Source organism: Corella eumyota, chromosome 5 (genome assembly GCF_963082875.1).
Source record: "Corella eumyota chromosome 5, kaCorEumy4.1, whole genome shotgun sequence".
NCBI lineage: Eukaryota > Metazoa > Chordata > Ascidiacea > Phlebobranchia > Corellidae > Corella > Corella eumyota.
This window is the reverse complement of record NC_137494.1, coordinates 8,343,824-8,355,527: the sequence shown is the minus strand read 5'-3', so window position 1 is coordinate 8,355,527 and position 11,704 is coordinate 8,343,824. Positions and strand designations below refer to the sequence as shown.

The window sequence follows — 11,704 nt, the reverse complement described above, 5'->3', positions numbered from 1 at the left end:
AGTTTATATTTCAGGTTTTTTATTAGCTATTTTAATAATTATTATGATTTGAAATCTTGGATTTCGAAACATATTGTTATTGTCATTGTATTTATTATTGTTGTTTTTATTCTTTCTGGTCAGAATTTTAAAAGATGATAACTTTCGTTCTTTAAAACTAAAAGTTCTAAATTTTTAGTATGTTTGTTATTATCCCAACGAATCACAAACCTATTTAGACATTTAAATATCACTAATTACTAGTTAATAGGTGTTTGTTTATTAAGATTTAAAGATTGTTATTAATTTTTTAAATCTTGGTCAATTGTATATCATGATATTACTAACTCAAAAATGGATTAAAATTTTAATTTTTATCACTAATTACTAGTTAATAGGTGTTTGTTTATTAAGATTTAAAGATTGTTATTAATTTTTTAAATCTTGGTCAATTGTATATCATGATATTAGTAACTCAAAAATAAAATAGAAATTTAATTTTTATCACTAATTTCTAATTAATAAGTGTTTGTTCATTAAAATTCAAAGGTTGATGTTAATATTTTAAATTTTTGTCAATTGTATATCATGATGTTAGTAACTCAAAAATGAATTAAAATTTTAATTTTTGTCACAAATTACTAATTAATAGGTGTTTGTTTATTCAAATTTAAAGATTGTTATTAGGTTTTTAAATTTTGATCGTTTATATCTTATAATATTTATAATTCGAAAATGAATTAAAAAATAATTTTTATTTGTTTGTTATATTTAAATGCTGGTTTGTTCATTAAAAATTAAAGTTCGATATTAAGCAGTAAAAATTTGGTATGATGAATTTTATAATATAAGTAGTTAAAAAACATATTTAAAAAATAATTTTCGTTTATTTATCACATTTAAATGCTTGTTTATTCAATAAAAATCAAAAATCAATTAGTAAAACAAAAGTTTCGGCTAATTTTTATTCTGGGTTTGATTAGGTCACGTGATATTTTTGGCCAATGTCTATCAATTTTTTGAAAAAAATTAAAAATTTTAAATCGAAAAATAATTGTTTTGTTGGAACTGCACAGGTCCAATTAACGTGTTTGCGAAATATTTTCCCAATATATGGATATTCATAAAAATTATGATACTTTTAGTAAAAATTAATGAAATTCAAAAACCTAAAATGTTATATTTTATTAGATGCGCATTGGTCTAACTATCATTCAAGATGAAACATTTCGCAAAAATCTTCAGTAAAACAACAGTTTGACCTAATTTTTATTTTTTTGTTTAAATAGGTCACGTGATATTTTTGCCCAATGATATTGCATACAAATTTTTTTTAAATATATGAAAAATTTTTATATATAATAAAAAATTTTCGATCAAAAATCCTAACATTTAAGATCTTTCACAGATACATAAACAGGGTATTTCTTAAAATAACTTGGTAAAAAATAGTTAATTTTCAATATGTTTTATGCAGGTACTTAGTTTTTAACCGTTTATTAATTTATTAATTTGAAACTTTGTTTAAAAAAAGTCTTTCTATATTAAAGTTGTACACGAGAAATAATAGTTAAATGGAAATAAAGTATATTAACCATTAAACGATTCTGCATTTTTTTATTTATTGGTTTGTTTGATCTATAATAATACTTATATAATATACAAACAGCTTAAATATACAACAGTTAAAATATTTAATTTAAAACATATATGAAAAATGAAACTGTATTTTTTGTCAATAATTAATAGTTAGAAAGTGATTTTAGATTGGAAAAAGATAATAATTAAAAATTTATATATACTGCAAATTAAAATTAAAATCTCAAAAAAACTCGGTATTTTTTAATGTAATAAAACATTACATTCTAAAATAATAAAAAGGGTAATTCGATTATAATTCAATATCCGTAATGTATAATACCTTACAACATAATAAATAAAACATCCAGGCTGGTTTAAAATAATAAAACAAGATACCAAAAAAGAAAAATCTTAAGCAAAATCCATTTGCTATATAGATATATATAAATTATCAACATTGATACATATATAAATTCAAAAAACGTTTTCAATTTTGTTATCTGTAAATGCTTAACACTAAATACTTACTGAGCTTAATACATAACCCACCCAAAAACCGAATTTTAAGTAATTTAATAAAATATAAAAAAAGGCATTGACACAATCTGTAAAACCCCTCTAAAAACTCCTCATTGTGTACCTTTTATGCTTCCATTATATAAAAGATATTTAATGTGTGCATAGTATTCTTTTCCTTTATGTGCATTAGAAAAACATCTCCCAGCTATTACCTTGTCACAAAACCATTAGGAGCTTTGCCAGTTGAATTTTTTGAAAACAATACATCGTCCGGTTCTTCTTCATCTCCAGAATAAATATTTAAGCTATGTTCATTATCTAAAAGCTTGTAACGTTCGGTAGAGTTTCGGTTTGTATATTGAACAGTTGTGTCAGTAAACCCACCAGACTCAACACTGCCATTGGATTGAAATTTTGGAAGATCTGCCAATGTGAAGTGAATGTCCTTAAATGCATGAAGGAGGAATATTCCAGTGACGATGGTTCCAAGACCTAATAATAAAGTAATCTTTGCTAAAAAATTAATTTTATTTACTCTGACCGTTATAATATTGCCTGTCAGCTGTTGTTGGCCTTAACATACAGTATGTCTACCAATTTACATCAAAAATTGAGAGTTTAAAGATCAGGCAACAGTGTCAACTCTATAACATATGTAACTAGACAAAAGCAGAGAATAAATTAAGAAATTGTATTTAAATTTATTTTAACGCAGTTGGTTTATTAAATCTCATAATGGGCAATAATGATTTCAAAAAAAAACAATTTGGCTGTAAAAAATTATCCAAACATTCCATAACCAACCAAAGAGCTTCTGTATGCAAATAAAATGATTTTACCTGCCAACATTCCTATAACAGACTTGACATCCATATCATTCCATTCTTTAAACAAGATGGCAGAACAAATAAGTACAGTAGTTGTGAATAGGACATAATATACCGGTGTCACCATTGAAGTGTTGAATATGTCCAATGCTTTGTTAAGATAATTCACCTTCAAAACGAAAACTCAGATTACATTACGCAACAAAAAACTATAGATTAAAAATCACAAAGTTTATGTTATTTAAGTATTGTTATGTATGTTTTAGTCAATGCCAAAGGAACCTTTTAGATCAGGGGTTTTTAACCGGGGGTAAATTTTGCCTACTGAGAGGGTAAATTTACTAAATCATATGTCATAGTTATTTAGGACATTTGAGTAGGCGGTATTTTTCACAGGACCCCACATAAAAGGTTAAGAACCCCTGTTTTGGAATGACAAACCCTTATATTTAGTTCTATTCTGAAACTAACCTGTGTTGATATGGAGAAAATAAGGCCTATTACAAGAATGTATGTTAAAGGATTGGTCCATATCTCCCCACCAGTTGCCCATTCCTTGAATGCAAGGCCCACACCCTTGACACAAGACACTGAAAAAGCTCCAAGTAGGGAACAAATACTGATGTAGACCATGACATTAGATGTCCCATGTCGAGGTGCAACAAATATAATGAGGTAGAGTGAAGTTAACAGAACTATGATCGCATACGTCACAAAAACTAAAAAAAAAAAACGAGTTACAGTTTATTTTGAAACAAACTTTGTTTGATTAGAAAAAATTTCTTGTTTCAGGAAGTACTGTTGTGTAAGTTCAATGGATATTTCTATGGGTCTATAAAATAAATTTTACAAAAAGAAAAAAAACACCACTTCCTTAATAAAACTCGCATAAAAAACTATGCACAGATAAAATATAATTCGATTAAAATTAAGTAACAGGTTTAGGTTGTAAAAAATGAGTTTAAAACTACTCATGCTTTAAATTACAAAAATATCACTGAAAATGTTAAAATGTGACATACCAAAAACAATTCCAAAATTTGCCTTAATCAACGAAAAAGTTTAAAACAAATAAGCTATTTATTAACAAAAGCAGGGTGTACTATAGACATTAAATTTGAATTAATAAGTTAAATATAAAAATTGAAAAATGATAACTAAATGTGTTGTAGACAAATTATTTGTTTTAAAAATATTCAACATCATAACCGATTAAACTTACTTGGATCTTTAAGTTTGTTTCCAATGTCTTCAAGATTTGCTACCTCCTCCTTCTGAGGAGCATGGATAATGATCACAGTTGATCCGAGGATCGAAAGGATGCAACCGATTTTTCCATGCAAATTTAAATGCTCATTTAAAAAGTAAGAAGCCAAAACAGAACTAAAAAATAGTAAGTCATATAATAGATTTACAATACCAAAAAATTTATTAAAAAATAAGACAATTTTCATCATACTCTCACACTTTTTACAACAGTTATCCAATATTGGTTTTGTTTAAAATACATTAGAATGTTATAATAATTCTTACTGTACAAGAATTTTTTAAATAAAAAAAAATCAAAATACTCGATAAAAATTCAATATTTAAATAAATTAAGCATTTTTAACTTTGCAACATTGTTTAATAAATATTTATCTAACAAATAAAAGAGCAATGCAAAACTCGATAAAAATTAGTAAAGTTCACTTGTAAATACAATGTCAGGGCAAAGTACAAAATGATATTGCAAAAAGTAAATAAAAAGCAATACATTTCAAGCGTACATTAATTTAATGTCATTTAAAAAAAATTTTAACTACACATTTAAAAATATTAAAAAAAATAAATCTTAGCTACCTCACTAAAACACTAAGTGCACCCAATGGGGTCACCAAAGAAGCTGGGGCAAATGCATAAGCTAAAAAGTTGGCTCCCTCACCAACCCCCACTATAAAAAAATTATTAATTTAAAGTTAAAAATGTGCTACAAAAATCAATTGTTTATATAATTTAGAAGAAAAACTGTAAAAACAATATAAAAAATGGAATAACACTTCTTGGAAAAAAAGAATAATCATGACCACAATTTTCTAATCCTGGTTTAATCTCAAAGTATAGATGGTTTCATGACATAATATTAGTTACTGACATGTTCTTACCATTATCAATGTAACTTTCATGTCAGTAAACAAAATTAACATATGTTGTGGGGAAAGTTTAATTTAAGATATTGATATAAATAACATATTAAACAATTTAAACTTTCGAAAGACAACCTTAGGTTATTATATATATATTTTTTTTAAATTTAGTTATTTCAAAAAATTACAAAATGCAAATTAATCTGTAAATGTAAAATCTTACTTGAAATTAGTCCTGCCCACCACATCCATTCCTTGAGGTAGGCGTGGCCACCTTCACCTAAATAAACAATTTAAATATTAATTTAGTATATAGCAAATACTCAACCTTAATGTGCAAACATTTTTTTAACATATTGGTTAAATAGGCCTTATATAAAAAAATGTTTTTATTTTAAACAAGCATATGTTTTTTTACTGTTCATTATAAATATAATTTTTGTGATTTTGTTTTAATGCACTGCCTCAGATTACTATCAAAATAGTACAATGTTGTAGTTAAAATTTTATTTATTATCAAATATCAGTTATTTTCTTAAAAGTTATATATATTCTTTTTGAGTTATATTTTTAAATATTAAACAGTATATAAAATACAGATTTCTATATTCTGGCATTCTATAAAAGTTACAAAAAAAAACACATTCATACCAGCTCTTGTAGTACCCGCATCAGCCAACCTCAAAAGGCCCTTTTTCTTTAAAATAAAACTACCACCTATAAATATACTTGAACTTATTGCAAGACCAAGACCCACATAGAACTGGTCGTAAGATTCTTCTTCTGTAGAGTTGCTAAAAATATAAGTTAAAAGTTATTTTTAAAAGACTTTAATAAGGAAAAAAGGGCTAGGTTATTTTAACTTAGTCAACTGTTATTGTAACCAGACAAAATATTATTGATGACTAAACCTAATATGATTTTACCAATGTGGTTGACTTTACTAAATTAAAAAGGATAACAAGCAGGAACACAGACAGAAAAGCAACCTTGAAATAATAACTAATTGATTTAACATTAGACAGTCCATACATAATCAAAGGGTGATATCACTGTTAAACATTGTACTTGACCAGCCCATCCTGCAAGCTGTATTTTAATTGCCATAATTTGGGCTTAACTTGCATCTCATATTTATTTGCAATAATTCACTAGCACACCACAAAGGCAGTTTTATTTATTTTCCGGTTGTATATTGGACATATATACATATATCTATATAGAGCAACAACTAAACACAACTATATATGAAGATTTACAAGTAAACATTATGACATTCATTTCATTTTACATAAATATAAAAATTTAAAAAAAAATTAATTTACAATTTTATTTACCTCGCTGAAAGAGTATTTTCAGCCATAGTTAAGGTAGTTAATGCAGACTCCTTTGTAATAATGTCGGGTTGAGTTGTACTATTTAGGTTAGCTAAAGTGGAACTATGTGTAGGAAAAAGGGTTGTTGTTGCTGTTGTTGTCGTCGTTGTTGTTGTTTCTAATGCTGACGTTGTTTTTAATGCTGTTGTAGTTAGGGCTTCAGAACTAACATTCAACAAATGACCTAAAACATATTTATCATTATTTTATTGTGATTTAATTAAAACCAAAATATTAGTCATTTTTTAATGTTTTTTTTTAATTGTACACTAATATTTTAAACTTTGTTGATTACATAGAATAAAAAAAAATAATCGAAAAAAATACACTGCCCACAAAACATAAATAAACGAAGTATTGAACTTAGTATACATACAAAATAATTTTACGAGTTAACTTGTAACAACCATTAACAGTTTTGTGGAATGCTTTAATGTCTTTTAAAGTAAATTCTTTCTATTTTATTTGAAGTGCCAAAACCTGATCTTATGTACACAACATAAAAATGTTGTAAAAAAGCTAGTTTACGTAATTTAAATAAAACTAAATTTATGACTTTGGTCTAAAAGTTTAAATTGATCTAACATTCAGTTAAAAAAAATTATAACAACTTTAACATAAAAGCACACATTACAAAAAAACAATTTTTTCAGGCAAAAACTAACCTTATTATAAATATATACATACATAAAAGCGTGTTAATTGTTGACTAAACCTTACCATTTTTAGAATAGTATTTTATATTAAATTTATAAAAAAATACAGACATAAATACGAAAAATTGTTAACATATTAAATTAAATTTTACAAATTACATTTAGGATAAACACTAACAAAACTAAAGACGTACTTACTGATGCTATTACAATAAAAATAAAAACACACATGCTAAAATCTTTTAAAAACCATGCAAAACAAAAATAATCACCAAACAAATATATTTACTGCACAAACAAACACACCTTTTGGAGTTAAACTTGTTTTCATGACATTTGTTGTTAAAATTCACACCTAAAATATAATTTAAATAAATGAAAATTTGTAAATAAAATACTGAATCGTACATTTTCTAATTGGGAAGAACACAAGCGGTACGTATTTATTTTTTTTAATAGACAAATCTATCTTACATCTTTGTATTAATTAATAATACTAACATACTGTCTGTCTTATGTTCTTTAAAATAATGCATAACTAAGCACTAAGATTCTAATTCTCTCCTATACTTAGACTTATAGGTAAATCGCTTAAAATTATAAATAAAAAAGGGCTTATGGCTTTATTATTTCTGTTTGTCAGAGCCATATGGTTTAGATTGGTTTCAGTTCTATATGCCAAAAAACTAATATCAACATAATCTCAACCTAAACTAGACTAAAATATCAAAAGTTTGTAAACATTAATGTTATGACAATTTACTATTCTATACATGCAACATTATGACTCATTCTTTTTAACCTTTCTCAAATCTACAGTGTGACATCATTGAAAGGCAATTTGAACGTTTCTAATAACATTACATTCTCTTTCACATTGGTTATGCCTCGAATAAAATAGTGAAAACCAATATCTTTGTCCATGATTGGCAGAGCATGACTTACTATTCATCGGTTTAGTTACTTACTCAACAAACAAAATTTGGCTTTTACATTCAGTAGGAAAAAGCCCGATTTTAACAATAGATTCAACAAACACAATTAAATGTAGGGTACATAGACACATATTTTATTTAATTCAAAACCAAATTACATTTTAAACAAAAATTAAATAGATTATCTATATTGTAATATATATACATAATTGTTTAACATAGAATTGTTCTTTAAATATTATTTTGTTTTAATAATATTGATATTTTGCTTAAAATTTGTTTTAAATTAGCGATTCAAATAATCATAAAATAATAATAATAAACTACTAGCAACTGGCTGATTATAGTTTCTAGTAATAACTTTACAAATCAAATGTCTATTAAAAAATTTAAATATACATCATAATATATATATGGGCAATTCTCATTGGGAAAGTGCTTTTAAAAAAAAAATTAACTTAAATTATTTGTTTAATTAACTTACCTGTTTCTTTGGTTTTGATATTTAAAGTTTAAATTTAAAAAAATTTAGGCAAATAATTTTTTATAAGTGATTTTTTTTTTAAATTTAAAATGTACAAATTTTTTTGCACTTTTATGGCTATTTTAAGTTAATATAAAAGTTACAAAACAAATTACAACAGATTTGTAATGTGTTAGTATAAGAGGTTTAAACATATGCTTAACATAAGTTAAACAACAAATTCTATATTACAATTTAAAAATCAGCAATTTTTAAGTTTTTAACTTGTAAGAATATAGGTAATTCCGTTACTGAATTTACATAAAAACTTTTATAACTTGAAATTTAATCAAATACAACTTTTAATATTTTTAATTCTCTGATTTTAGTTGTTAAGTACTATAAATAAAAACTAAACTTTAATGTTCCTTGTCAATTTTATCTACAATAATGGTAACGGAATTACGGGTAACGGAATTACAACATCAGAGATTTTGTAGAAATGCTTATTCTGCCTGGTTTAAGTGATTTAAAATAATATAATTATTTTTATAAGTAAAAAAATGAAATGGCATTGTAATATAATATCCATTTTTTTTAATTTTGTGAGAAGGTAGTTTTGAAATTTATAAATTAGTTTTATGGGTACATATATTACTAAATAAAATTAAATAAAAATATTCATAGTTAACAAGTTGATTTTTAACTGATATTTGGCATATTTAAACAATATTATAAGCTATTTTACCCACTAGACTTCTTGTTTTTGCATAATTATTCATTTTATTTAGGTGTAACAAATTGTTTCTGCGACATCAATTTTATTACTAATTTAGAGTTTAGCGATTTAGAATTTTAAACATGTTATGTTTGTTTGTTAATTTAATTTTTGGAGTTCTGTTTGTAGTTTTTGTTAAAATGGTAGTTAGGAATTTTAAAATTTGGTTTGTTTATTTCTGTTTAAAAGTTTATTTAAAAAAAAACCTAGTAGTTTTCAGTTTTGTAATTCCGTTACCAAGATTTTTTAAAAAAATTTTTAGTTAGGTTTGTTTCTTATTTTAACAGTACCTAAAACTATTTTTTTAATTTTATCTGAAATTGAGTAAATTTAAGACTAAAGTTACATGCCAAAATTAGACAGTGTCTTTTTGTTACTTAAAGTGTAATTCCGTTACCAAGTTTTTTTAAGTTAATTTGTCAATAAATAAATATTTTTTAAACCCCAACTAAAAAAATTTGGTATATTTTTGTTGCTTTCAATAAGGACAATTATTTACACATGTTTAATTTAAGTTAATTTTTATAAAATTCAGACGAATTGGGATTAAGTATTACCCAATTTTTTATATCTAATTTATTGGCGTAATTCCGTTACCAAACATTTTTTAATTTTTAAGGAGCATAGAAGTTGGAACTGGACTTCTATGCTTATAAAAATTTAGAATGGCAATATATGGGTTGTTTTAATTTAAAAAATGATTTCAATTATATTAAAAAAAAAAATTATAAGTTCGTAAACCACAGTAATTGTAATTCCGTTACCGAAGAATTGCCCATATATATAAACAATTAAAATCAAAATCATTTTTTAAAATGAACATGTATCGAGGGATACTTGTAACAGTTTGATTGTTTTAATAATGAATTAAAAAACTTGGTAACTAAGTATAAGTGTTGTGTCGAGGTTAAACTAAATTTACTATAAGAACTTAAATAAGTGTATATATTTTTTTTAGCAATAAAAATTTACACAAGAACATTTATAAACCTTAAATACATTGAAATAACCAAACTTACTTATTGTTGATGTATTCATGTCGTTTTGAGAAGAATGATATTAAAAATAAATCGCATAAAATTTATGTTTATAAACAGCCTTAAAAAAAATATAATATTAATATTTAAAATTGAATTTAATCAATTAAACCATTATGTGTTTATTATTATTTTCTTATTACTACCAACACTTTTTTTGAGGTATGTTATATTGTATATATCTTTATCCTTGTTGTGGGAAGGTCAAATGTGCAATAAACATAGAGTAACATCAGTTACCCCAAACCAGTCTTAAGTTGTCTTTGGCAGTTTGGGATATCATAGAAAATAAATGCCCGATAATTAAACTGCTGATTGAGTATTGGCTTAGCAGGAGTTCTTACTATTTATAGCGACTTACTTAAGAATGCTACAACATGACATCACTGGGGATAAAACCCAGGACCTCATGTAGTATAGAAAGTGTTCCGACCACAACGCCACGCTGCCGGTATGTTGTTTTTTTATAATTTTTTACCGATGTATGTAACAGCCATCTAAACATTATGCCAGCTTTGAAAACTTTTTAAACTTACATTCGTTTAGTTAAAATATCACTTAAAAATAGCATAACATAAACCACTGTTTTATGTAAAATAATTTTTTTTTTTGTAAAATTAGAGTTGCTTGTTTCAATTTAATTTAAACATTTACAGTTATCAATTAATTCCTTTGGTTAGATTTGACTAATCAATGTTAACAAAATGACCATACTGTTTAACAAAACTTTATTTAACGAGGTATAAGAAAAGACCAATTACACAGCCTAATTAACCATATAACTTTTGTTTAACATTTTAAAACTTTTTTACATAACTGCTTAAGCAAAACTGATCTATCTGACTGTCGTTAATTTTCTCAAGTTGTACTAAAAATACTAAAAATTTAAAATAATAAAAGTTTAATACAAATTAATTTTAAAAAATAACTAAATTGGTTTCTTGAAATACCAATCAACAATACAAAGTATGTTCATTCTGACTTTAGTTAGTAAAGTCAGTTAAGCAGTTCCATTACGTCATTTGTTACACAACACGCGACTTTTAACCCGATTGTGAATGGTGAGTAGTGCTATGACGTAATTGTCATGCGTAAACAGTATTTTTAGTTTTTGTATTAAAAAAGTTCGTATACAGTTCGAGTTAAAAAGACGTAATGGTAAATGCTATAATATTTACTTTTTTGTCTTTAAATGTTTTCAAGCTATAATGTTTTTTGTAGTTTACTCGCACCTTTTTGTGGATCACTCGCTAACTGTACTTAATTTTGCTAAATTACAATTAAATTACCTACTAAAAAACTATAACAATAAACATGATGCTAAGTTACAACATTCCTCTTAGGGTAAACAGTTTTTCTCTATACAAGTAACAAATAAAAATTAGTTGTATAAATATAAAAATCTATTGCCTACAAAAATATTTTGT

At 25.0% G+C, this 11,704-nt stretch overlaps 1 protein-coding gene across 2 annotated transcripts; it reads right to left on the bottom strand.

Annotated features, from left to right (window-relative positions):
• Nucleotides 1-1,721: 1,721 nt before the first annotated feature.
• LOC145753918 (magnesium transporter NIPA2-like) lies at nt 1,722-10,342 on the bottom strand. 2 transcript variants are annotated; one of them, XM_082570455.1, is made up of 10 exons: nt 10,260-10,342; nt 7,371-7,419; nt 6,370-6,592; nt 5,684-5,826; nt 5,256-5,312; nt 4,749-4,839; nt 4,129-4,289; nt 3,378-3,625; nt 2,919-3,075; nt 1,722-2,571 (listed from the first exon to the last, which is right to left on the bottom strand). In XM_082570455.1, the coding sequence occupies exons 2-10, from the start codon at nt 7,393-7,395 to the stop codon at nt 2,288-2,290; spliced, it is 1,389 nt and encodes a 462-aa protein (XP_082426581.1). In that variant the 5' UTR covers nt 7,396-7,419; nt 10,260-10,342; the 3' UTR covers nt 1,722-2,287. The 2 variants fall into 2 exon arrangements, with proteins under 2 accessions (XP_082426581.1, XP_082426582.1); XM_082570456.1 differs by lacking the exon at nt 7,371-7,419 and having other exon boundaries at nt 10,260-10,341.
• Between the last annotated feature and the right edge of the window lie 1,362 nt (nt 10,343-11,704).

Bases quoted from the DNA above. Each gene is read 5' to 3' on its own strand.
- LOC145753918 (XM_082570455.1), bottom strand. From the start codon at position 7,395: ATGAAAACAAGTTTAACTCCAAAAG. The intron at 6,593-7,370 runs GTGTGTTTGTTT...AATATGTTTTAG, and splicing joins AACAAGTTTAACTCCAAAAG to GTCATTTGTTGAATGTTAGT. The intron at 3,626-4,128 runs GTAAGTTTAATC...TTTTTTTTTTAG, and splicing joins AAACAAACTTAAAGATCCAA to TTTTTGTGACGTATGCGATC.